Raw genomic sequence first — 27843 nt, 5'->3', positions numbered from 1 at the left:
TACTGTTTGGCACTCTCTAACCTGGGATGGTAAAAATACAAATACAGAACATTTTACAGAAATACAGTATATTGCTACGGTGATATTATTGGCTTGCTAGTTTTAGGGCAGCAAAAACAAATAGGTTGAAATCAGGCTTTCCCACTACTTCATTTGAGCCCAGCTGTGCCCACAGTGCAGTGGAGCCCCAATGACACAGTGCAACCAATTTGGGTGACTTGGTAGACGTTTAATGAAAAACGTCTGCAGGTACAGAGGGTACAACATGGCACAAAAGCCGATCCAATAACGAGTGTTGCCGAACACAGCCGTGTATGAAGAATGGTGCCATGACATGGTTTCTACACACCTCTAGCTGGTGGCAAATCAAAATGCGAAAAAAAAGAAAAAAAAAAAAAAAAAAAAAAAAAAAGAAAAAAAAAAAAAAAAAGAGGAAGAACAATTTTCAGAGGGGGGATTGTACACTGCAGATCAGGACCTTGGGCCCCTCAGTAAGCATCCTCTTTAAGGCGACCCCCGTCACCCTCCGAAACGAATCGTTTACGTCCCCTGAAAAGGAACAAGGCCAAGACATTAAATGCACACTCAATTCAACTGCATGGAGGCCTTCAAGATAATGCTTTCTCTTGGAGCAGACCAGTATGCACACACAATGTTTGGGGGTGGCTCACAAGGCATTCGCAACACAAGGACCACCATGGTGGTTCTAAATTATCTGGTGCTACTCCAACGATGCCAGCACAGCAATTAATGCCTGAAGCACAGGCATTAATTGAGACTACCGGGGTGCCGTGTCCACCAGGACATTCTGAAAGCCGACACAATATTCTCTGTACACTGAGCAGACCGTATTCATTTTAAAGAAACTGAAAATTTGTTCATATTGTCAGAAATTCATCTTTTAAGAGGAGGTTCTGTGCACTGTGGACGGTACACAAGAGAGCAAGAGTGCTGTTCACCTTAGCCATGGAGTTCGCGTTAACCGGGTTCGTCTCAACCGAAGCCTGCTGTACAAAAAAGAAACTGCCACCCACCTGCTGGGCATGGTCTTGGCAATCTCGGGAGACAAGAAGCCCATGCCGGAACACTTGCCAATAAACTTCTCTAACACAGTATACGCAGGAGGCACATCAATGCAGATATCGGGCATTTCCTGGAAAACCCTGTCAAAGCCCTGAAACGGAAGTTCCTTTGTACACACTGCATACGCTCCGCTAATTTCAGGCTTTCCCCAGATTTACTTTGGCGGGAGTAATAATGACGGCTAGGCCCTGATTTAGCAGCTCGGGTTTCTTTGGCGGGTATGCCCTCATGCTTGAAGAAGTACTGGGCGACAACCTTCGCTGCTCACCGGGAGGCAGAAAGATGTCCCCACTGGGGCACACTTCCACCCTCATGGGTGCAAGAGGCACATGCTTCACCTTTTCTTACAAAAGCGGCACGTGGCCACTACATATCTCTCGACTATTTGGAAAGCACAGCTATCACTGGTGCACAAAGGGTGTAGACCCTCATAAAGAAAACAGATTTCTGCCAGGGAGACAGCATAGAAGGCACTGACAAAACCCATAGGCCTGGCTCTGTCCCAGCCGAGCCGTTGATACGAGTGCATCGTCAACAGCACCAATCTTGGAAATTACTTTGTTTGCTATGCCGGCCAGCCGTACACAGCAAAATGCTCACAGCTACTTATTGCGCAGTCAAAATTTCCTAAGGAAGAACGTTTGAACTAAGAAATGTTCACACATAGAAAAAAGAAGTGAGCCACGGAGAAGGTCACGCATGTTTTCAACAACATGCAATCAGTGATAGCATGCTGGCACACATTGTTTGCACACTCAAAGCAAATGATAAGGGCATGATGCGATACGGAGTGCGTTATCAGCGTCAAAACAAAAACCACCACTGTGCGGAGGTGATGCCGTCAAGGAGTATGCCGGCAGCCTAATCTACGCTGTGACCACATCTACTCAAGTCAGCGCCCTTCCTTTACCACTATTCCAGAGAACTTTCACTCTTTGGTAGGCATAGAGGACATTATGTAGACGCTTTTGTGGCTACAGTCCTCGCCCAAGTTCTTAACAGCTGCACCTGATGCGAGCAACACTTACCCGTTTCATCTGCTCGGGAGTAACAATCACGCTTTCATCCAGTGCTCGCAGCAACTTGCACATGAGCTCCATGGCCATATCACCCATATCTTCTATCACCATCACCACAGCCTGCAAGACACCAAACGCTGCCTCTTCAACGAGCCCTTGTGTAACAAGTCATATACTGCAAGAACAGTTTTCAGCAAACAATTTATTTTACCAAACTAATTACTCGTGACGTGTAGAGAAAATTCATTAATGCGAGCGTCATAAGCCTACCGTTGCCCAGCCCATTTTTAACATTTGCCTTTAAGATCTACTAAAAAGCCACATAACGTCTACTGGCTAAAGATTTTTATTACATCATATTACAAAACTCTCCTCCCTACAAGAAATCAAACAGCAAAACGTGACAGAAGTTCCTAACCCATTATCAGAATAGCTTATACCCGTGCTCCACTAGCATTCCACCAAATATCCGCCAGAGAGTATCATTCAACTCGACTGCCGATGTAATGCTACAGCACAACGTTGCTTAACGGCACTCTCTCGAAATGCCAATAAGTGAATGAAGCAATGCTGAAGACATTCGACCCCTTTGATGCCTTGAGAAGGAGTACAGTCTAATCCCGCTACAACGAAGTCCGCTTCAACGAAATATTTCCAAGTCCCCGTCAGCTAGCCATAGAAGTCAATGCAACAAAGTCCTCGCCACTACGAATGATTTGTCTGGCTTGCTTTCGCTTCAACGAAATTTTTGATGATTTGGGCTGGGTGTGAACAATTATTTTACAATAAAATAAGCATAGCGCCAGCTATCTGTAACTTTTTATCCATTCAGGACACTTAGTTTCACCGAAAACATGCGCGGTGCGCCCACACTGCCACCCAAAACAAAAAAAAAACTCATAGGTGGACGCCATTGTGTGATGGTGATAACGATGCGGCGGGCCGTCTTTACACGAGGCGCCATGGGCGCAAGCCAGGTTCGCCAAGCTGGAGCTATAGCCAACCCGTATCCAGTTGAAATCGCGCGAATGTGATCTGCTGCTGGCATGGCTGCTCGCGCAGCGTCGTCATGTATGTGTTGTAAGCAGCTGCCCTTGCACTTTTCCTGCTACAATTCTTCAAAGTCAAGAGCAAAAATAATGTTTTTGTGTTTAGTCTTGAACCCGCGTCATCCTATCTTAGTCGCGAGCTGGCGATCGCAATAAATGCAAGCGCGCGCGGCTTGCCTGCCAAGGTCAGTTGCTGCGGTGCCTAGTCGGAGGATAATTAAGATAACGGCGCCGTTCCTGCCACAAGCGAGAGGGGGGCTTCCAAACGCGTAGCAGCTACCGTAAAAACCCGCATATAATACGAGGTTTTTTTTCCAAATTTTACTATGTAAAATTTGTGCTTCGTATTATATGTGGATCCCAAAGTTTTCAGCCGAAAATTAGCACTTTCCGTTTCGGTTTCAGCGGAGTGTGGGCCATCTTGCGGTGGCGTTAGCTCGCCGCTGCTTCTCTCAGCCGGCGCCATTTGGATTGTTTTGACCACGCAAAGGATCGGCACGTTCACCGCAAGTCTATCACGATGTCGGGTGCACGAAGGCAGTATTCAGCAGCAATTAAAAGAAAAGTTATTTTATGTGCCGAGACCATCAGGAATTGCGCCGCAGGACGGCAATTCGGCGTCACCGAAGGCAGCATTCACGGGTGGATAAAAGCAACTGGTGCTTGACTGGATAAAGTCTGTCTGGTGTCGGCGGCCGGGAGCACTGTTGGGGGTTCCCGTCAGTGCTCATGTTGGACGCCTTTCGCTGCCACCTGGCCGATTCCGTGAAGAAGTTGTTGTGCGAACCCCGCACCGAACTCATTGTCATTCCAGGAGGAATGACATCCCAGCTGCAACCGCTAGACGTTTGCATTAACAAGCTTTTCAAAGACTGCATCAGGTCGTGCTACGAGGAGTGGATGAGGTCAGGAGACCCGTAAGTGACAGCTACCGGATGGCTGACGCGGGCTTTTCCAGCGGTGCTTTGTGTCTGGATCGCGGATGCGTAGGCCAGCCCTTGATGGCGCCGAGGACCACTTTCTGTGGGAAGACATTTCCAACAAGGTGACTTCAGGAGACAGCGGCAGTGAACCTGACGATGACTGAATGGACGTCGGGAGACAGTGCCAGCGAAAACTGACAATGACTTAAGGGTAACTGCAGTGCAAATAAATGTTTTCTGGGCTCTTTACCTCGTATTTTATGCAGATGAAAACTTTTTTTCTGATTTTGATGTCCCCGAATTACACCTCGTATTATACGCGGGTTCGTATTATACGCGGGTTTTTACGGTATCTGCAAGTAATCAGCTCGGCGGAAACGCCTAGTTGTACAGCAATACGCTTTGCGCCTGCATTTCTTCACCTCTCCCCTTCTCCTCAGTATCGCGCTCTTCGGGTGCTGGTAAAAAAAAAAACAGATAACGATTGGTATGTTTGTTATCTGACTAAACACGACGTTACTGCGCGTCACTCTTTTTTATAAACATTGTATTATGCTGCCAATGATGCGGAAATATACCGTGCTATTTTTATTGCCCTTCCGTGCTGTGTTGGGGCAGGTTTCGCTTCAACGAAATTTTTTGCACGTCCCGTCAGTTTCGTTGTAGCGGGATTCGACTGTATTTCTCCATATGGGAGTTCCAAAATAAACATTTGATAGCAAATCTGCACTAAAAGGAATGGAATAAGTTGTTTTACAATGATTGCATTCAGAAAGCAAACAAGAACAATTACAATATGTCAGACAGCCACACTTGCCCACTTTTTTTATGTACAACTAGTTTACACTCTAATGCATTATTTTATACTTGTCAGCCATGCCAATAAAACATGACAACGAATTTCTTTTACTTCCTTTAAAGGAGCCATGAAGAGAAAATGCAAGTTGGTTTTATTCGAAAGATTTCGTGTTTCATAGTGCCCCCAGTGCTTGTCCGGATACAAACGGTGCTTTATTCACTGAGAAATTAAACAATTTAGGTTAAAATTTTGATTTTCCCGCTCAATCGTGCGTTTTCGTGGTCCCAAGTGACATCACAGGAACCGACCGCTCTGCAGCCTAGAGTACCTTCATTCACGCATCCGCCGTACAGGGTAGAGACACGTATACGCTGGCGCCGCCATTTTCGGTTGCTCGCTCGCCGCCGAAGCAAGTCATTGTGTCAAAACCGCGTTAAAATTATCGCCGCAACGCGGTTTACTGAAGAAGTTTAAATCATATTGTCTGTTTCGCGTTGCTAGGTCTCGTGGGAAACGAAAAGAATAACGCGTTGAGACCGTTGGCCCAATTGCGGCGGCACGGGACCGTTCAAAGGTTGTCTCCACCCTGTACAGCGGTGTTGGTTTGTTCCCGCGTTTCTTTACGTTCCGTAACCTAGATGGCGCCACCATACCGTGGCAAGCGTTTGGTTTGTTTTTGCCCGCATTGAAACCTGGCTTGTTTTTGTTCTGGGAGAAAATATTCGTTCCCTGAAACAGCGCTCGCTCGACAAATGGGGTCACGTAAGACACCGTTGCTTGCGTCAATCGGCCAGTGTCGTCTGAGACAACCCCAAGAACCGTAGTGCTGTGCAGCTAAACCAAGCATGCTGCGCGCAGTACGAACAGCAGAATGCATCAGTACTTCTATGTTTACATGTGCTTTCGTAACTTCCACTGTTTGTCCCATCATTCTTATTGCTTTGTAAAGAATGTGCCCTAAATTTAAGCGCAAATCGCTCGTTCGTCTAGTTTGTAAGCTCTACCTAATTGGCGTCTGCTTCTGCCAGCCTCCGCCAATCGCAGAGCTTAGCTCATGTGACATCATAGGTTCTGTTGCGGGAAATGAGCTGGTGGGTCGCATGACCATTCCCGTTTTTCCTAATTATGTAGCTTATTTGAGCGAAGTTTACGTTAAAAGTGGTGTCAGTATGATTCTAACGAGACAATCTTTTGAATGAACCAAACTTGTGTTTTCTCTTCATGGCTCCTTTAAAAACTCATCAGATTGGCGGAAGTCTAATGTTATTTAGGGTCCAGAGTGCCACTCAGCCAAGATGTCATCTCAACCATCACAGCACAGCAAAACGCAAATTATTCGGTTACGAAACTATAAAAAGCTGGTCAACACGTGAGCTCAGTGAAATTACATAGCTCATGATCAACCACGCTACAATTACCCATGATAATTGCCTGCCCACAGCAACTAATGGTGATGGCACACAGCCATCAGGTGCCATCTACAGCCACTGCATAAACTAGAGGAGAACGTGAAAGGAGTAGCCAACTGCGCACACATACAGTCGAACCAGGATATATCAAATAGTCTTAACAGCCCCCCTTGGAAATCCCACGCAAAAGTATAGCGCTGTTGTACGCGCGTGTACTGAACTGCCGATCACGGGCACATTCGATATATCAAACGCCACTCCGCAAGTGCACTACGGGTCACCATTCAGCAACCCGTGGTGCAGTTCAGCAGAGCTAGCATTACGACGTAGTCTCAAACGCGAGCTAGGTTGCTGAGGAACCTTGTCTCCCACAACACTAAATTATTCTGATTAGGTCCCCAACCGATTGAGTTCAAAGTTTAACTTAAAGTCGAACATGCTAAAGCTGCACCATGGCTCCGGCTGTGCCGAAGTGGAAGTCTACCGGTAAATTTAGACCAACTGGCTTTTACTGATGCGTGCGGAAATCACGTACTGACAGGCAGCCTCATATTTTGCCTCAAACAAAAGTACAGCTGCAACATATTAGGTTAAAAACTCGACTTGAAGTTCATGCATTAAAGTCAGACACGAGTTATGTATGAAACACACCATACTGGAGGGCTAATGCATTTTGACCAGCTGATTTGGGGACCTTTGAACATGCCCCAAACTCTTATACTTATGGGAATTTCCATCTTTCACCTTTATGAAGAAAACAGCAACCATGGGCAAGAATAGAAGCAGCAACCTTGTGCCTGGCAGCCCAATGCTTCAGCCACAGCGCAACTGTGGCAGGTTTTAATTGACTGGGCCCCATCGGGGAAGCCCAATTGAACTGAAAAATCAAATCAACTAATTCCAGTCAGATGTGCCATGCTACTTTCCCCCACAAAAGAAGGCTGCTCAGCTCACCTCGTAAACCAGCTCATGGTGGAAGTGCGGCACCTCCAAGTCTTGCAAGCAGCGTATCGCTTCATTGACATCACCAGAGCACAAATATTCCTTGAGCAACATTTGAATCTGCAAAAGAGTGGCCCACCAAAGACCCGCAGCTAAGTGAATTTCAAATCGGCACTCACAAGAGCTGCTCACACCAAACGCACTAAACACCTGGCTTTCACTGTCAAGACTTCTCGTCAGGTCCTGACAAGAGTGCGTTACGATAAGCTCAGCATTCTGGGACCTTGACATGTCTAACTGTGCCCACCATACTGACTAGGTGCCCTCACTGACGGAAAGCACACCCACGCTGAAGCAAACGCCTGTGGTAAATGTAAGATGAACCCCAGAGTGCCTGCTTTAAATTCTTCAATCAAAGAAGGCATCTCCTGATGTGAACATTTTGTTTGCCTGTTATGAAGAACGGCTGTGGCTCTGTGCTACGAAGCATCCCATGGCCTTTCTCCATTTTTCTTCAGCCTCGAGTTCTAGAAAAGTGCAATCAATAACTTACTTAGGCACTTGGGCTCGTACATGGCTCTTTGCAGAATACGCCACTCATTACAAATGCAATAATAGCTCGTGGCTAGCAATCTTGGTGTCCTAAAATTGCAGAGTAAAATTTACATTAACATCCCATTCAATTTGAAGCACAACAACCACACACCCCGACTTTTCTTTTCCCTAACTTATCCCTGGGCAGTTTAAAGGCCACCTGCACTCAACTTTCGCCTCGGCCAAATTTACTTGAACGGAGTACGTACCACCAAACCAACTACAGTCTACGCTCGTTACAGCGGATCCGGCAACAATGGACTTTCGGTTACAACAGACCATTTCTGTTGGTTTGTCTGGTCCCCATGCATTATAAATGGAGTCCACTCCGCTCATAACGGACCCGGCTAGAGCAGACTATCGGCTACAACAGACTAAATATTAGGCGAAAATTGTTTCGAATGAATGTTTATAGCGGACTTCCGCGGGGCCGGCACCCGATGTGCTTTTTCTTTGTTTATTTTGGCAAGAAAACTGTTATGTCTGGCAACATTGCTGGCAGCCAGGTCGTTGGCGCAGCCAAGCCAAGCCAGTGCCAGTGGCTTTTATTTGTGCGACCAGCGGCATCAGCGGCAGGGTAGCTGATTTCACTGTCGGATAAATTAAGCGTAATTAACGCTGTTGAACATGGGTGAAAAACTGCCGACATGGCTAGAAGTACAGGCCTGGCTAAGCAGACGGTCCGCTCTACCGTCAAGAACAAGGCCGCTGCCGATAACGCGACTCCGGTGAGATTGAAAAGTGGGCTATCGAATACTCGAAGTGGTGCACTCGGAGGCGAGTCTGCCCTCGTCAGTCTTTTTATGTAATAAACTCGGGTTGAGTGAAGTTCGGGTTTTATTATTCCCACGCATGCATCGTTCCCGTTCCGTCCGGTGAAAAAGGTAAGAAATGCCTCAAGTAGGGGGGTTGTTCCCCATCCGTTGTGTGCAATCTGCCGGTAACCGTGCGCAGTCCAACTGGTCTAACTTTCGATTTTACAGCTGTCCGTCATCAGATTATTTCATTACAGCTGTTTCAATGACCAGACTAAAATCGCTAAAAATGTAAGCTGCCTTGAGGGAACGTTAGGCAGCGATCCGATTTGTTGACAAACGGTTTCGGGAAAACCTGGCTCGTCGTGAGGGCATTTAAAAGAGCCTAGCTAATGCTGATGGCCACGCCTGATGTTTTATAGCTGCTTAATAATTGCGCCTAGTTATATTCTTGCTTTATTTGCTCAGCTTATCATGCGTCTGTACACGCTTGACCACATGTGCTAGGCCTTTTCCAAGTGCCGGTGCTAAGCTTTGGAAACGGTGTTTACGCGATTCTTTGCCCTCACGGGAACACTGTGCAGAGGTGCTGCAGGCGTGTAGAAAGAACAAAGTGTATGTACTATGCATATGCAATATCGGTCAAAGTACCCACTTTAGGGCTCATACCCCCCCCGTGTTGGATACTGCATACTTCGCGTACAGCGGACGTTTTTTTCCGGATTCAGAGGGTCCGTTGTAACGGGCGTAAACTGTAGTACATAAGTGGCAGCCCCATGAAATGCATTGTTAATTAGTTAGAAACCTTTAAAATAGCTCCATCGCAGGCGATGATGCACCTGTTAGCGGATTGTGCAAATAGCCATGAAGCAGAAGTGACAATGCGGCCGGAACTGCGCTCTTTCCTATGGCCAGCCAAGTGGCCGAGCTCCACTAGGCGCTTCTAGGACTGCGGCGAGGGCGAAGCGCTGTGCGCAGGTTTGCCCCAGCCGGCCAGCCGCCACTCACTTGCGGGCTTGGCCGGCTGGAACGCCACTTGCGCGTGACTGTAATGGCCATGCTCTCGCCAATTTCGGTTTCAAAATCTCCGATTTTTTATGGTAGTTTGCACCGTAGACACACGTAATTCAGCTGTCATATTTTGCATCTTGCCGTTTTTTTAGGCAGACTACATGGCAATAACGTTTTCGAGAGGTTGAAATTTTGAGTGCAGTTGGCCTTCAAGTTAAAATTCCCTCAACAATGAAAAAGTTGCAAAATATAGCAAATGGTGCCTTGCAGACTACACAGAAGACATTTCAAAGAGCAAAACAATTACAATAGCACAAATTATTCTAAAGTGCGAACTTGCTTTCAGTGCTTGGGAGAACTTTCCTGTTTTTTTCTCAAGTTATTAAACAGTGGTGGAACAGGCAATGAGCTGCTTTGTGCAGTTTTTTCCAGCAATTAATTTTGAATAATTTGAAATGTCATGCAAGCACTACTTGAATCGATGCATTTCCTTGAAGTGCAATTCAATGGCAACAAAAAAATTTGACTCGTACGGACCATAACAGCAGCAGAAAAACAGCGATTAGCTAGAAGCTGTGAATTTGTTTCAAACATAAAGGCACCACTTTTGCTGGCAGGGTCTTTGCTTCAAATATTTGTCAGCACAATTGATGCACTTCTTTACTACGACATCACATGCTATTTTTCTCTCCTTAGCGAAATGCACTTCGCGGCAGCAGTTTTTCAAGTTGGAATTCAGTCTTCTGGCTGACAGCACCCATCATGGAAGAATATCCGGCTTGCTAATATGGAGTTTTCCTACATGCGCAGTTATGCTTTTTCCGAAGCTCACACTTGCTGTTTAAAGGAGCCATGAAGAGAAAATGCAAGTTGGTTTTATTCGAAAGATTTCGTGTTTTATAGTGCCCCCAGCGCTTGTCCGGATACAAACGGTGCTTTATTCGCTGAGAAATTAAACAATTTAGGTTAAAATTTTGATTTTCCCGCTCAATCGTGCGTTTTCGTGGTCCCAAATGACATCACAGGAACCGACCGCTCTGCAGCCTAGAGTACCTTCATTCACGCATCCGCCGTACAGGGTAGAGACACGTATACGCTGGCGCCGCCATTTTCGGTTGCTCGCTCGCCGTCGAAGCAAGTCATTGTGTCAAAACCGCGCTAAAATTATCGCCGCAACGCGGTTTACTGAAGAAGTTTGAATCATATTGTCTGTTTCGCGTTGCCAGGTCTCGTGGGAAACGAAAAGAATAACGCGTTGAGCCCGTTGGCCCAATTGCGGCGGCATGGGACCGTTCAAAGGTTGTCTCCACCCTGTACAGCGGTGTTGGTTTGTTCCCACGTTTCTTTACGTTTCGTAACCTAGATGGCGCCACCATACCGTGGCAAGTGTTTGGTTTGTTTTTGCCCGCATTTAAACCTGGCTTGTTTTTGTTCTGGGAGAAAATATTCGTTCCCTGAAACAGTGCTCGCTCGACAAATGGGGTCATGTAAGACACCGTTGCTTGCGTCAATCGGCCAGTGTCGTCTGAGACAACCCAAAGCCCCGTAGTGCTGTGCAGCTAAACCAAGCATGCTGTGCGCAGTACGAACAGCAGAACGCATCAGTACTTCTATGTTTACATGTGCTTTCGTAACTTCCACTGTTTGTCCCATCATTCTTATTGCTTTGTAAAGAATGTGCCCTAAATTTAAGCGCAAATCGCTCGTTCGTCTAGTTTGTAAGCTCTACCTAATTGGCGTCTGCTTCTGCCAGCCTCCGCCAATCGCAGAGCTTAGCTCATGTGACATCATAGGTTCTGTTGCGGGAAATGAGCTGGTGGGTCGCATGACCATTCCCGTTTTTCCTAATTATGTAGCTTATTTGAGCGAAGTTTACGTTAAAAGTGGTGTCAGTATGATTCTAACGAGACAATCTTTTGAATGAACCAAACTTGTGTTTTCTCTTCATGGCTCCTTTAAAGGCCATGCACAGCTGCACCGCAAGCAAGCGGTGCCAATATGTTCCGCAAAACACAGCTAGCTACAGGCTTTCTTGCACGGCTTTCTTGCACAGCTACGACAAATATGTAATCATGTGTGCTTAGCAAAGTTACCTCTTCGTTTCTTTATTAATCGTTATTTGAAATGATTTAGAACAATGAATACTGCAAATTGAGGTATACAAAGGCTCGCACATGTGCAAACTATACGTAAGTATCCACTGGAGACTGTATGCACTTTTTCTTCTTAAATATACCCGACAATTCTTAATAATTTGCCATTTCCCCTCGGAATTTCTCATTTCTACTAGTCGCTAGGCACGTACACTTTACGTGCAGTGCCAGATGCATACCTAGGAGTATGCCGTTGTTTAAAGCATGCCATTCATGAAGCTACATTTGTTACAATAAACCAGAGAGAGAGAGAGAAAAAAAAAAAAAAGTCCACTCATAACATGCAAGCATTCCTGACTTTAAAGATGACAAAGTTCTTAGAGCTTCGGACAGGAGGGATGATGCAACAGAGCCCTCCAATGCTAATTTGAATTGCAACTGCACCTGAAGCTTATGCTAATTTAACCTTGATAATCAAAAAAGAGGAACTGAAACGAAGCAGCCAGCTACACTGAATAAAGCTAAGCTATTAGTCCACAAGATCCCGATCAAGATCAAAGAACATCCAATCAGGCACAACGTTCACATTAATTAGGCAGACAAGACTACTCCAGAGGCAGTGGTTACGCACCTTCTTGACAAGATATTTGACCGGACGCATGCCGCCGCCCATGCCCCAGACATTGTCCAAGCGAACGAGTCCATGTTTCATGCTCAACAGAGTGCTGGCATGTTGCAGGGTCTGCCTGTGTGGTGCAAAGCAAGGGCAGCCACATGTAGTCGGCACTCCTCCCAGCTTCCCAAGGGGAAAGGGTTACACTACATACATGGACAGTGCACAGTCGGTCTCCTCCATGTTCAGCTGAACGTACTTGGGCGGGACACAGTCATCAGCCACAGCACGCGCCAGGAAATTGCCAAGAACCTGCGATGGAGATTTTTCTTTTTTTATTATTATTATGAGCAGTGGGTGGAGCTGCTGACCAGCTCCAACCTTCCACACCAGCGATGATTGGTGGAGAGGGCACGGATGGCCAGCATAGCCCAAGGCATCCCGGACTAATAAAGCCTCCCACCGGGCGGGTGCCCTAACATCAGCACCTAGTCTTCAATAAAGTTTATTCATCATCATCATTTAAACGCAGGGCGGAACAGGAACTCGGTCACGTGCTCAAGCACAAAAAAACAGGTACAAGCTGAAGTTGTGGAAGGCACCATGTTCAACATTCTCAGAACGGGGGGAAGCAATAATGGAGCTGGTCAAATAAATCTGAAGGGAAAGGCAAGTGCAATTGGCCAAACAAATGATTTCCTAAACAATTTAATGCCACAAAACACCTATTAATAAACTAAGGCCAATTCCATACACCCCTGCAAAATAGCGAAAAGCAAACACTGTGGACGTTCTATATTTTGGTTATGAATGCTTTGCCACTGCAATTCCCACTGAGCAAGCCCACAGTTTCTTTACCACCCGCCCTTGTCACTGCTAGGGGAACAGTCAGAGTGGGAGGGGCTTCACTAAATGCCACATCCTTGTTTCTGGCTACATTTGCGGGATTTGCGGCCTGCAGCAGCCATGGCTAAGTCGTCGTATTGATTGTTCTAGGTTCCTGCCTCGTGCTCCTTTTTGCTTCTTGGTCGCACACCGTCACCGAAGATTGGCACTGTGCTTCATCCTTTCTGCGCTGTCACCGTTCAAGAATGACGTCATCCGCCCGCTGACGTCACAACGAATGTAGCGCCACCGGATACTACATAAAGACGCTGCCCACAGCTCTTCCTTGGGATTTGCGGCCTGCAGCAGCCATGGCTAAGTCGTCGTTTTGATTGTTCTAGGTAGGCATTTAGCCTTGCCCTTTATTTTTAGAACTGTATTTTTTGCATACTGTTGGCCGCTGATCCCCACTATCCCTAGTTGTGTTTTGTATCCTGAGCACTGATATGGGTATAGACGTGTCTACATATCGGGCACGGATTGGGTCGTTTGTGTCTTGTCGTGAGCACACAGGTTACCCTAGAGCTCGCTTCAATGGCGCATGTAACTTGCTCCGCTTTGTTAGCCCGAGACCATGCGCTTTGTTGGTAAGCACATGCCTTTCGCTGCTCCTACTCTGCGCTGGCGACGTGGAAGCAAACCCTGGTCCTAAGATCGATGACGTTCTAGCTTTGATGAAAGATTTTCATGGAGAAACTACAGCTACACTGACAGAAATAAAACAAGACATCGCAAGCATTAATACTAAGATTCATGAAATTGAGACACGTCTGCAAAAAATGTCGCAAATTGAGTCAAAGTGCGAAGATGTAGGCGATTCAGTTCGTGAAGTAAAATCAAGCATATCAAAAGTAAATGAAGATCTTGTTGATGTTGTCGACGACATGAATAACAGGATGAGGAGGAACAACCTCATCGTTAAAGGCCTCCCCGAGACCGACAAAGAGGACTACGAGGAAACAGAAAAAATTGTTAAAGAATTTTTTTCCCGCGCACCTTGAGGTAGAAGTTGGTGACATCGAACGCGCCCATCGCGCCGGTAAGCGGCGCCCGGATTTTGATTGACCGACGGAGGTCTTGCGCAATGCCCCGAAACTAAAGGACTTAGATTAACCCAAGGTTTGGATTGACGAAGACTTTTCGCCGAAGGTGCAGATGGCCCGTAAACGGTTGAGGGATTTTGCAAAGCTTAAGCGCAAAGGAAACGAGCGTTATTCGCTTCGCTTCAACTGTTTGTACATTTGGGACCGCGTTTTTCGATACAATTTTGTCACCGATAGCGTTGTCGAAGTAACTACCAGACAGGAATTCCCTCCCCACCCGATGAAACCCCTAGACAGTTCCTCTAATGTAGCCTCATCACACGAACCTCCCGCCGATTGACAATCTGCCTCTTCTAATCGGAACTCCACCGCAGTAACGTTGCTCCTAATAAATTTCAGAAGCATTCTAAATATGCTAGACAACCTAAATTCTCTCTTGTACACATGTTCCGCCGACATTTTGATCGGTACGGAAACGCGGCTGTCGGCCGACATTTCGAACTCTGAACTTAACTTTCCTGCACAGTTTACAGCTTTCCGCAAAGATAGATCGGTATCTAAAGGAGGAGGAGTAATCATAGCTGTTAAACAAGAATTCCAACCATCAGTTATCGCCTACGACTCGTCCATCGAAGTAATTTGGGTTACTGCGCAGTCAGCTCACATCACTGTCATTATCGGTGCCTGCTACCGACCCTCCGATTGCGGTCCAGAGTTTGTCGACTTGTTGAATGATTCACTTGAGTATGTACACACCCATTATCCAAATTCTGTTTTTGTTCTGGGCGGTGACTTCAACTACCCTGGCATAGATTGGTCGTCTTCTGTCAGCAGTGACAGCTCGCACCGTCACGAATGCTTGCGTTTTCTACATTTGACACACGTCCATCTCATGACCCAGTTAGTAACAGAACCCACACGTGGCGATAACATTTTAGATTTGCTGTTCACAAACAATTCTCAGAAAGCTTTTACCCACGTGCTTGACGAAATTAGCGACCATAGAGTTGTCCACTGTTCACTATCTCTACCACGTGCCGACAAATCAAAGATAACCAAGCAGTTATTGAATTACGCATGTGCTGACATCAATAAGATGAACCGTATGCTAGATAACTTTATACCCATATTTGAGTAAAGTTTTGAACAACGCACTACCAACGAAAATTGGCTTCAATTCCGTGACACACTAAAAAAAATAGAAGAATGCTGCGTCCCGAAACTAACAATCAGCACTAAAACAAACGACCCGTGGTTCACACACGATGTAAAAAGATGCTTAAATAGGAAGAAACGAGCTTTTAAAAAGGCTACAAGAACTAATGATCCGGAAGATTGGCTTAACTATAAAAATCTTTCAAAACAAGCTGACGCCTCAATAAAAGAGGCAAAGGATAAATATTTTAACTGCACTTTACCTAACCTTTTGAAAACTGACCCCCAGAAATTCTGGCGAGTGGTGAACCCTGCAGCCGACCTTTCTGAGTCAACTCTACTGAGTGATCAAGGCAAAGCTCTGTCGCTAGAGGAAAGCGCTGAATGCTTCAACGAGCATTTTGCGTCGGTGTTCACGGAAGAACTTCCTCTCGATTCACTGGCACTGTCACAACCTAGCATTCACGACCTTTTTTCATCAATTACAATAACTGAAAATGGTGTTGCACGAGCTATACAACGACTTCCTTGTAAGACTAGCCCGGGGCCCGACGGCATTAGTGCCAAACTCCTAAAATTAACCTGCCACACATCAGCGTACTTATTGTCGCTTATTTTTCAGCAATCGTACCGGAAGACCGGATGTGTACCGGAAGACTGGAAATATGCCTTTGTTAAACCCATATTTAAATCCGGCCAAAAGTCATGTCCCAACAACTACCGTCCTATCTCTCTAACCTGTATTTCTTGCAAGCTATTAGAACATATTATTTACTCCAAAATTATTTCTCATTTGAACAGAAACAACATTCTCATCCAAAATCAACATGGTTTTCGGGAAAAACGCTCTTGCAACACCCAACTATTCGAATTGTTGACAGACTTGCACAAATCCATGCATAACTCTGCTCCAACAGATGCTATTTTTATCGACCTTTCAAAGGCTTTTGATCGCGTCCAACATAACCGATTACTAACCAAAGTCCGCAACCTCCAGCTTGATCAGAAAACAACCCAACTGATTCAAGAGTTCCTCTGTAACCGGTCGCAGTCAGTAAAACTTAACAACATAATTTCCAGAAAGTGCGTGGTAAAGTCTGGAGTCTCCCAGGGCTCCGTGCTCGGACCGTTATTATTTTTAGTTTACATTAATGACATTGGATCTAATATTGTTTCTTCCCTACGCTTATTCGCAGATGACTGCGTTATATATAAGGAGATTACCGAACCGAATGACATTAGAATCCTACAATCAGATTTGTTCAAACTAACAGAGTGGTGCAACTTGTGGCAGATGCACATCAACGCTGAAAAGAACGCTGAAAACACATTAGATTTACTTCCGTAGCCAACCCCTCAGCATCCGACAAATACACAGTCAACAATACCGTAATTGAGACCGTTTCATCGACAAAATACCTCGGAATTTTCTTTAGTTCTGATTTAACCTGGAACAGTCACGTCGAATACATCACCAGCAAATCATTAAAAAAACTCGGTCTTTTGAAACGCCGCCTGAGGTACGCAAACTCGGAAACTAAACTTCACGCATACCAATCTCTGATAAGGCCTTCACTAGTATGCGTCAACCATCTGGCATCCACATACGGCAATATTATCTGATATGCTAGAATCGGTGCAAAATAAAGCAGCTCAGTTTATCACCTCCTGTCATTCTCGCCACGAAAGTGTAACATTTCTTAAGCATTCTCTGAACCTTCCATTGCTTGCCACGCGCAGAAAGTTGTTCCGCCTTTGTTTTTTCCATAGTTTGTATCATAGTGACTCATCATTTTCCCGATCATTCATTCACCCGGCTCCCTACGTTTCTGATCGCGTAGATCATGCACATAAGGTCAATCCTATACACTCACGCACTAAGAAATATCAATTTTCACCTCTACTGTTATCCATAAACGAGTGGAACGCACTGCCCTCAAACATCGTCGCTATTACTGAACCCTCCCTTTTCCAATCTTCAGTACTTACTTATTTAGAAGTTGAAAATACTTTGTAGCCACCATTGACAATAATGTGTAACGCATGCGTAGAGAATGTTTATTGCTATTCTTGAAATATGTTTCCTGTTATGGCGGACTGCTTACTGTGTTTATTACTTACTGTGTTATTAGCAATGTTGCTTGTGCTATTCGTCAGTTTGATTACTAGTATTACTCCCTGACATGTTGTTTTACTGATGCTTTAGTAACCTCCTGTATGCATCCCCCCTTATGTAACCTCCTGTATGTATCCTCCTGTATGTAACCTCCTGTATGTATCCCTTATGTATCCCCCCTGATGTAATGCCCTCTGGGCTCTTAAGGTATTTAAATAAATAAATAAATAAATAAATAATAGCACAGCTCAGCTCGTTTTACTTCGTATACCATTACACAGCATAAAACTATAGCTTTAGCCCCTAGCACACAACAAATCTAATGATATCTAGTGAATACATTTTATTCTAAATGTTTATTCAAATTTTATCAGGTTCATTGTGCTGTTTGTAAAGCTGGGATGGAGAAGAAATAATAGACACTCCTTAAGGCCGTAGCACAAAATCCTAAAACCCCACCATGTTAGCTCTTCCACACCGCCTGCCACATCCGACGATTAATCATGGCAAGGGAGAAGTTCTTTTGCTGGACGCCAGTTCTTGCACTTCAATTACTTCTATCATGGGCTAACATGAGTAGTTGCAGGAGGGGGCTTCTTTTGACATGTGCAAGCACCTCGCAGGGGTGCCTGTCAGTCATTGTGTTGCAAATGATTGATTGATTTATTGTTAATGGTATCCCCCTGTGCAACGGGTGATGGCGTGTGCTGTCTCTGTGTTGCACTGCTGTTCCATATTTGGTGCTACCACTGGCAACGACCCTGGCGAGTATAGCGGCCTCCGGTGGCCCCTCACCGTGGTGGCATCCGGGGTGTCGAGCACCAGGTCCGGCAAGCTCTTGAGCAGCAGCTGGAAGCCCTTCTCAAAGTCCGGCTCTTGCAGGATCCGACCATACATGTCGGACAGCAGCACGGAAGTCATCTCCCGGTGCGACGGTTTGCGCTCCATGGCCAGCGTAATGGCCTGTTGCACCAGGTTGGGGCGAATCTTGCGCAGGTTGAACTCCTCCAGGGACAACTGCCACGGGGAGAGTGAGAGGCCAAGTATGGTGCAAGATGTGCAGATTGTCGGCCAGTTCAAGGGTAAAGCGCACTTCAGAGCAGCTAAGGAAGCAGGGAATCACTAAAAGGGCGAGTTTTGGAGCAGATTTCTAGAGTAAAGCCTATGTCAGACTCACAATAACCAATTGCCGACACATAATTTAAACTGTCAGGTTCCCCGCACGCGTGCACACACACAAGACATATGCTTACAAGTGTTTTACCCCACGTTTAGAAAATCCCCGAACTACAGCAAGAAACCACATTTCTTTTTTCTTTGAGATTCACATTTTAGCAGGTCAAATTAGCTCCTCGTGTTTTATGTGGATCAAAACCATTTTGGTGAAGCAGCATAGGACCTTTGGAAGTGGGCAATGGTTGCAGCAAATTGCTTCCTGCTCACACTACCACAGTTACAAATTGCCTACATCTAGCAGACAGCCTGCACAAAAGGCCCTTGCATGCACTGCCCCTCCTCAACCTCAGACTGATCTGTGCGAGCAAAGGCTGCATGCCAGCACCTTGCCAGTGGCCTCTTGCTTGGTGGCCTCTCGATCATAATACAGGCCCTCGAAAAGTCTATACGGTACCACGGGGATTATTTTTGCCTTTTTTTTTCTAACATTATCAAATTTCTCATTGTATTTATGCAGGCCTGTATAATATGTGGCTCTTGCAGTAACCAGGATGCGCAGGTTATTGAAAGCCGACAAAATCAAACATGAACTTTAAAACAAGTAATTGTTGCAGTGTCTGCACGACTTAAAAACAAAAGAAAACCCACCAGCACTAAGACTGTAAGCACAGCGATGCTGCCCACAGCAGCACCACCTCAGGCAGACCTCGACTAGCCAGTGTTCACACTTCCTTCTATCCTAACTATCCTTAGCTACCATTTAACATGACTGGTACTGAATATTTTGCAGCTATTTATAATATAACAGGACACCTCACAACGTCCTCTTGGGTTCAGGTAAATCTGGCAGCACAATTATGTGGACGCCACTTTCAGGAGCAGCTTTGGCACAGGATGGCCAAGGAAAAGCAAGCTAGCAAAACAGGCACAGCGTTTCCAAAACTCTGGCTAGTAGTCAAGTGCAAACAAAAATAAAATCCAGGAATAACTAAGCATGGCTGAGTAGTGAATTTTAGGTCCAAACTGCGTTCAAAGCAAATGACAACTTTGCTTGAATAAAATAGAATATTTGTTCTACTTGAACCTTCAACTGAAGAAAAGCGTGTTTAGACCTCAGTAAAACCAATTACTGGGCTTGTAATTTTTGCTGACAAAGACAACCCAAGTGCTTTTTAAAGGGACACTGAAGTGATATGTAAACATTGCGGGATTACTAGCGCAAATTGTAGTCTGGAGTCCCCAGGCCATGTTTCGACCACTCTGGGCGCGTTTACGCGACTTTATTTAGTAGAAAAATTAATTAAAAAATGCTGTCCTCTTCTCTTTACGCTCGCCCATTTTCTGTGGCATTTTCGTGTGACGTCGGGAGGAGCCGAGCTCGCAATTGGCTGCGCTACTGCACAGCTCCCCGGCCTTCAGACAGAGTCAGTCGGCCGCCGACGGGTCGCCGCAATTCGTTCGCTCAGTTGAAACGAAGCCAGGACACGTTTGTGAATGGAAGAATGTGCCTTTCTTTACTTGGTTAGTTTGTACACTGTATCTAGCTCCAAGTCAAGGTCGCTTCACACAAGCGCACATGCGACGCTTCGCTGACTGGTACGCCAGTAGGAAAATATAAGGGCTCTTGAAGGCGGGAGAAGAGTCAGCGAAGTCAATATAGGTACTAAGGAAATAAAATCAACTGATATTTTTACCGTACAGCATAAAACTAGGGTGCAGGAAGCACTTTTTTGCGCTGGGCGAACAAGCACAGCGGCCGGCAGCACGACTACGCATCTGCGAACGCTTTTCCGTCTAAGAAATGCAAGTGCTAGACGTGAGATATTGTGGAAACTTGGGGGATGCTTACTGCACGAGCGCAAAACAACAAATAGTCACCTAAGCTGCTTGGAATGCTAAAACTAAATAAAAGTGTAAACTGGTTATACATTATATACCTTATATTTCCAAGGTCGGCAGCGCTCGCCCGTGGCCGAGTGCTTTGGAGCGCTAGGTATGCACAGCGCAAGTGTTTTGCGAATCAAAAGTTCGAATCCCCTCAGGTACGTGCTTTTTTTTTTATAACTTCACTTTTTCGTTTTTCGCCGATGTTTTCTATACTGCGTTCACCTTTTTTGGGCCGCAACGTTCATTGCTCCACGAACTAGTTCACAGAACGCGCGCAGGCTGGCACTGGCGCGCTAGCGAGTTCTCGTTGGCGTGCTGTTGCCATAAGCATAGACTGCTTGCGGGCAGTGGGCACAGGCCAGAATCAACAGACCCTTGGCCTGGAGCGAACACGCTTTTTACGATACAGGCATGAGTGAGGCAAGCTCCAAATATAGGGGAAAAGCGCATGGCATTTGAGCGTCTGCGGGGACGCGGAGGGCGTTCATGCACTGCGTAGGGCTCGGCTAGTGAATGCTACGATTCCAAGCCGTCCTGGGAGGCTTATCTTATGCATTTTACAGCCGACAACATGGCAGAAGCGCGGTACGATGATTACTGAGATATTGAGAATGCCCATCCAACAACGCCATTGGTTGTGTTTTACAGAACCGAAACCGAAACTTGTTTGATTGCTAACCTTGGGCATCGTCCAATCACGGTGCCCCCTCCTCCCAACGTCACAGCCTTAGTTGGTGCGGCCGCCGCAAACCGCGCATGGTAGTTTTTCTTCTTTTGCGCTTTGTAAAATAATTACCAATTTGTCAACCGGATAAACGATGAAAAGTGTGCAAATTTGAGCCAGTCTACGCAGTGCAAGCAAAAACGGGAACTTGACAAATTCACTTCAGTGTCCCTTTAAGGTGTTCATTGGGAAAGGTGGACAACTGTTTTTTCTCCGATCCCAAAGCTAACCTGATACAGTTCATCTATGACTCGGCAAGCCTCGTGTACTAGGCTACACATCTATTACAGCCAGGACCAGACGCGAAGATTACCGAGTAGGAAAAGCTCTTTTGGTATAGCCTCTGCATTCCTGCACATTTGGCCTGCAAGGCTTTTGGTTTAGAGGTCAGGATGAATAGCACTTATAACTTGATCAGCTGCAAACGGAAAAGGACGTGGTAAGCTGTTTTCAGAGTCCTGCACCGATATACACAATCATCTGCATGCAAAGTGTGCCGCAAGGCAAACGTTCCCTCACCGAGAATACTTAGCACAATTCTTCTTGTTGGAAGTGCACCGTTCGATCGAGCTGTTCCGTTTTAAGCACGAGGCATGGAACTCTAGAACTCTGCTTATACTGTAGTTGCAGGCGTTGCGGCCTAATGGTTTTTTTTTACATTTCCGGAAGGTATTTTTGCACAGCATTTGGGCCGAAGTATTTGGGAGCTTTGAATATTCAGAAGTCTCAAATGCTTGAATTGCAGCCAAAGTGAATAATGAATAGGCGATGTCAATCAGCTATTTAATGTAACTGAATATTCACAGATCCTCCAAACAACCACTGTAAAAACAATATGTAAAGGAAGGTAGAAACCAGAGTCATAAGCTGTGCAAATAGAAATAAACGGCAAAATCCTTACCCGCAACACACTCTGTAGAATAAACAGCATAAAAACCAAAATAAAGTACAATACAGAAATTTGGAAATACAACAAGATGAGATGCACACACACACACACACACACACACACACACACACACACACACACACACACACACACACACACACACACACACACACACACACACGTCTGATGTTATTTCCGCTGTTATGTAATTTATGCTGCTTGTTTTAGCATATGCACCAACCATTCCAACACGTGAAAGTTCTGAACTTAAAAAAAAAAAAAAAAATGACAACTCGCAGGTAAATCGTTGTCATGCTTGAATTGCCAGCCCACACTTGCTTCACTGCAGTAAACACCTACTCTTATACCTGAGCTCCACTGGCGTTTCAAATGCATTGGAACCAAACATCATTTACCTCTCAAATTCCATTCAGAATCCACCGTGCTCCACTACAATTTTGATGGCAGTAGACAGCTTTGACATTTACTTGGTACTCTGTAGTGGCGCAGCTGCCGTCAAGTTCCATTTTCGAACAGTACAGCTCCAATCATAGGTTATTCTTCACAATAGGAACATGCACTATGCATATTTAAAATTACTTGTGAATGCAATTTTTCTTTCACAAATTGCGAATCACTTCCAAAGCATTTGCTCTACGCTTGCTGGGACAGAGAGTATATCAGTAATTTTTGGAAGAGTATTTTAAGTTCAGGAAAAATCAATTGAACGAAGCACTAGGCATTCGGAGATGTTGAATGTAATCTGTGGTGGGCATTAGTTCAAATGAAGCACATTTGAACTGAATGCCCTAAAAATCCCAGTGGATCAGCACAACATTCACATTCGAGTCCAATGACATCCGGATTGATGGCATTTCACACACCAGTGTAGCTGAGGGGCATGAACCATGAGACAAGAGCATCATCTTCAGTACCTATGTATAGATATGACTGCTGAGTAGTAGTCTAGTGTAACATGCAGTCTTTTCAAAAGTAAATTTTCACAAAGCATCTGTAATCTGCAGCAACTCCCAAAAAAATAATGTTGCAAACACCCCCCCTACATAAAATTCCCAATTTCCTAACTTTCAGTGACACTTGCAGTAAAGGGGCCCCAAAGCCAAAATACAACTTTGTTAAATTTGAAGCAACTAAGCTTCAAAACCTTAGTCTGCTCCATTCCAGCCACACAAGACTTACAAAAAAAAAAAAAAAAAAAAAAAAAAAACCCGCAAGTACTGAAAAAATGAACTGACGATTACTACACTCCCTAGCGCGAATTTGTGCACAGCGCAAATTGCAGCCTTCTCGGTCATGGTGCATATCTACTGTGTCTCAGCGTGTGATCAGTGAACGCACACCGCTGCGCACTATGCTGCCGTTATCTCGCAGCACTTTACTGCCGCCGAACATGTTGTTGCAATCGTGCTTGAACCTCTTGTGCAAATGTCACGTGGTTTGGACAAGCCACAAACGAAGGAGTGTACGCCGAAAGTTTGAGGGGCAGGCAGCGAGACATACTGAGCCGTGGTGGCGGCGCGCCGGGAGACGATGCCTTAGCAGCGCGTGCAGTCCTCCCCGTCACACTTTCGCCAGACGATGCTCCTCCGTTTTCTTTTTCTGCCTGGGGTGTCTTGTTCGCTCACTCAGTTACGCAGACACCGCCTTCGCCTTCACCGCCAAACCCTTGTACCGGGCACCAAAGTGCTGCGAACTAAAACTTTCGAATTTCGCATTCAAGTGATAATATCAAATGCAACTAGAGGCCCCACTACAATAGCCCAGTCACGTGTCTTAGCGATCGTTTAGGTCAGTGGCCACCAATTGCACAAACAAGATTCTGTGACATTGTAGAAAATTTGCTGGAAAATGCCTAGGGAGAAGCCACTGCTTCACACGTTTTCTTTACTACCTCCATTATTTGTTTGAAGTTTGCAATAAGACTGGTATCATCATTGTCGGGACAAAATGGTCTTTTTAATGAACTGAAGTTATATTTTGTCTTCATGGCCCCTTTAAGCTACTGTGTCAGATTACTTTAACTCTTTCGGGACCGCCCGAAAAAGTGATGAAAAAGTGAGGTCTCGCTACAAATTTTTTATTACATAAAGCAACTGCGCCATCCTACCTTAGCATATACCAAAATGCAGCTAATTATATGTTCTTTGACATACAATACCAAGTTTTACTTCAACACTGACGATAGAACCATGAAAAAATCTTAAAGTAAGAACTTTGTAAAAAAACTACAGAAAAAGATAGAAAAAAGCGTAAATATAAAAATATTAAAAAAGAATAAAATTATTTCAGGATATACAAAATCTAAGGATATACAAAATCTAACACAATGCTTTGTTTCTTCATCGTGAAAGTTTGATGCGGCTAGGGGTAACTGGTTTTTTGTTTTGTGCGTGATCTCTTTGGCACTAGGGCCATGGCTACGTCGTCGCCCAGGTACACGCCGGGATTTCGTCTCGGCGAAAACTTGATCCCTGTCTGAGATGGTGGCAGGAGATCACCACCATAGGTAGTTCACACCCTAGCGAACAAATATAAACCAGCCAGAACATATTTCAAGCGCACATACCTACTCCAGAGACAATTGAAACCGAAACCAACACCCACCTTTGAGCGCGATTTGACGTTCCAGGCTGATCGACACCTGAATCCTCACTCGAGCTGAAATCCGATCTCTAAAGCCGCATTCCGACTCTTCACTGCCACTCTCATCATTAAAATCCACAGTAGAAGGCGAAGATATGCGAGACGAGATGAGGCGGATTTCTTATCGCGCTCGCGCGAGTATGACGCCATGTTTGTTTACATTTGAAACCACTGCCCGTCAGAATAAAATATCTGATGCGTTGCCGCCTGGCGATAAAAAAAGAAACTTCATAAAAGAGAAAACTATAGTTTTCAAACTATCTCCTAGATGTCGCTAGGTGTTCCATTGAGCGAAAATTTGTATTCTGCAGGCTCGTGAAACCATCGATCATATGTGATCGATGGCCTATGGAGCGGTCCCGAAAGAGTTAAGTGGAAGCGCTTAGCAGTAGAAAACTTTCACAAAACTAATCCAATTTTGTCTTTTATATATAAAAAAATTAAAAACTGTGTAAGTGAACACGCCTAGCACATGTGAAGCACAATAAATCTGACAGGGTACTGAACACCCTGGATGGGAACACAAGCCGTGCAAGAAGCCAAAGCTTCAATTCGTTGCGAGTACGCAGTTCATATGGATGGTCCAGAGAGAGCATAGCTATAGTATTTTGTGTGTGTGCATGTAAAAATGCCTAGAAAATCTTGCCTTATTGGCTGATAAAATGCATGGGGTGAAAAAATAAGATTCAAAAGCTGATAAAGGCCTCTTGAGGCACCCCGATAGCAAGCCCTGGATTAGTTCAAGCCATTAGTGTCCTTTTGGCTCACAAGACGCCATACACGCCAATTATGTTGGGTTTGAATGCATTCAAGTTAAATGTGAAGGCCACTGGTGGCATGTCTTACTACAGATAGCTCGTATCAGCTTGGCGGCTACCGAGTACAATCGCTTGGGTGTATCAAGGCATTTATGAGCAACAAGGGCGACAACCAAAGTAACAATGACCCTAAATGTTAAGTGCAGAGCCCAAACTTTAATAGCTTTGAAACCTGAAGGTTAAACTAGCAAAACCAATTTGCAATCCCATTTACAGGAAAAAAAAAAAAAAAAAAAAGGCATTACCTCTACAAGTAAACCCACATTACTTCCTCTATTTTCACGCCCTGAAGATTTTTAAACTTTGCCTTACACCAAAATGCACATTATGAGAACCCCAAAACTAAACTTTGAAATTTAAAGCTGATTACACATGGAGTGAGAGAGAGTGAGGTAGTGAAAGACTACCTCCGCAACATCATGCCAACACCGAGACCTTAAAATAGGTGCTAAAAGGTTTGCTAAACTTGCTATTCGAAACACTCACCACAACTTCATTAGTGTCTCCATGCTCGAAGTACTCCAACAAACATGGGTTCACCGTTGTGTCAAACTCATCCTCCGTAAGCTCAGGAGTTATAGACTCAAATTCGAAGTTCTCCTGAAAAAAAGTTGAAGCCCGAGTTCACTGTACAATAAACAAAATTCAACAAGAGCACAGTGACCACAGAACGATTACACGCCACAAGCAAGGTCAGCAAGGCACTGATGGGCCAGCAAAAGTGTCTTGCTGTTCTTTGCGGCACACGTGGTCGCCAAATTTCGAACGAAGTGTCACGTTTGGAATTGGGAAGCCCACTGCGGTTTAATCTGCCTGCTGCAATGCATCACCTGATTGTCGGAGTCGTAATTCGGGTCGCGGATGTCCGCAGCCGAGATATCATCGTCTTCGAGCGAAAGTTCGCTTCCAGGCTTGCCCCAAGTTCCCTTTCCGCCGGCGCCGCCTGAAATCCGAAGGAATAGTGCCTATTAATTACATGCAGAAAGGAAAATGTATTATGGTCTCACCAGCCTCTAACAAGACCTAGCAATGCAGTTCTCAACGACTTGCACTGCACCAGACGCTACACAAAACACTGCTATATTGTGCAGCACTTTAAACAAATAAAACAGCAAAATAAACGTTGCTTGATGCACTAAGCGTTGCTTTTTCCACCTACCACAGTGGGAACGTGCAGTACCAGACAACAAAAACTCCCGCTGAGGCAGAACTCACGAACGCGCATCAGTCTACTGCAGGCAAACAAAAACAAAAACGCGGTCTGCGTAGCCGCCATATTTGTATTTACAACGCAGATGCAAGCAAAAGGCAGCAATTTCGACAAGCCGCCGTCACATACTGCGTGCAAGCCGGCTTCATTTGAGCTGTCACGCTGCCGCTCGAATGCATTTTTACCTTTCTTGGGCTGGCCCCGGCCGTGGCCATTCCTAGGCCTTCGGCTGTTCTTGCGGTACTGGGGGTGCGTTCTGGTGGCTGCAGGCAGGACCGGACTCGCGTCCCCAGACGCAATCAGCTTGGAGGGCCTCTTGGCCTTCTTCTTAATGCGTCCATCGACGAAGGGGCTTTTGGCGTCGCTGTCCATCTCGGCAGAAGCGACGGACTCCCCATCTTCAACGATCAACAGTGGAGCCTCATGCTCACGGGGGACGACTTGGTTGGTGAAAATTTCGCCTCCGTTCGACATGGCACTCCTTTGTCTCAGACTGAAACCAAGACCGTTAGCTAATGGTTCTGAATGTTGTCTCTCCCTCTAGTCAAATATTTCGAAAAAGCGACGCAACTTCTTAACAAGCACTTGCAAGTTCCCTCGGACACCTAACACGAGCAGCAGCCAGCCTTATGCCTTACCAAAACCCGATGCGGGAGAGAAAAACCGAGAGCAGCAGGAGAAGAATCGATAGGCGGCGGAATAATGCGCGATGGAAAAGTTGCAAAGTTGCTAGAGTTGGCTCGGTGAAAGAGAGTTGCTCGCAATTCCGCACTTGCAATCAACTTAAGCGCATGCTTTTCTGCGCTTTGATCCGCGTCTGCAACCGGAGTCGTCACAAGCGCGCGCACCCCACGCACCGCATTTTGTGCCTCTGCTTCTTCCCTCACGTGGCGGGCAGCGTTCGCTTGTTTACAAACATATTGTAGCGCTCAGCACAGTTTGAAAACACGCTTTGGCGCATTTAACGCGCCATTAAGGCAGCTAAA

At 45.5% G+C, this 27843-nt stretch overlaps 1 protein-coding gene across 1 annotated transcript; it reads right to left on the bottom strand.

Annotated features, from left to right (window-relative positions):
- Positions 1-208: 208 nt before the first annotated feature.
- On the bottom strand, positions 209-27843 carry Pdcd4 (Programmed cell death 4). The gene is made up of 10 exons (XM_077687792.1): positions 27043-27843; positions 26478-26590; positions 26134-26247; positions 18285-18506; positions 12505-12602; positions 12309-12423; positions 7237-7344; positions 2112-2222; positions 1035-1174; positions 209-549 (listed from the first exon to the last, which is right to left on the bottom strand). Exons 1-10 carry the CDS (start codon positions 27329-27331, stop codon positions 489-491), a joined length of 1371 nt encoding a protein of 456 aa, XP_077543918.1. The 5' UTR covers positions 27332-27843; the 3' UTR covers positions 209-488.

The sequence above is a fragment of the Haemaphysalis longicornis genome, unplaced genomic scaffold, assembly GCF_048455015.1.
Source record: "Haemaphysalis longicornis isolate Haplotype H1 unplaced genomic scaffold, Haemaphysalis longicornis Haplotype H1 scaffold_1, whole genome shotgun sequence".
In the NCBI taxonomy this organism is placed as follows: domain Eukaryota; kingdom Metazoa; phylum Arthropoda; class Arachnida; order Ixodida; family Ixodidae; genus Haemaphysalis; species Haemaphysalis longicornis.
The sequence above is the reverse complement of the archived record's forward strand: the minus strand, read 5'-3'. Positions and strand labels throughout refer to the sequence as shown.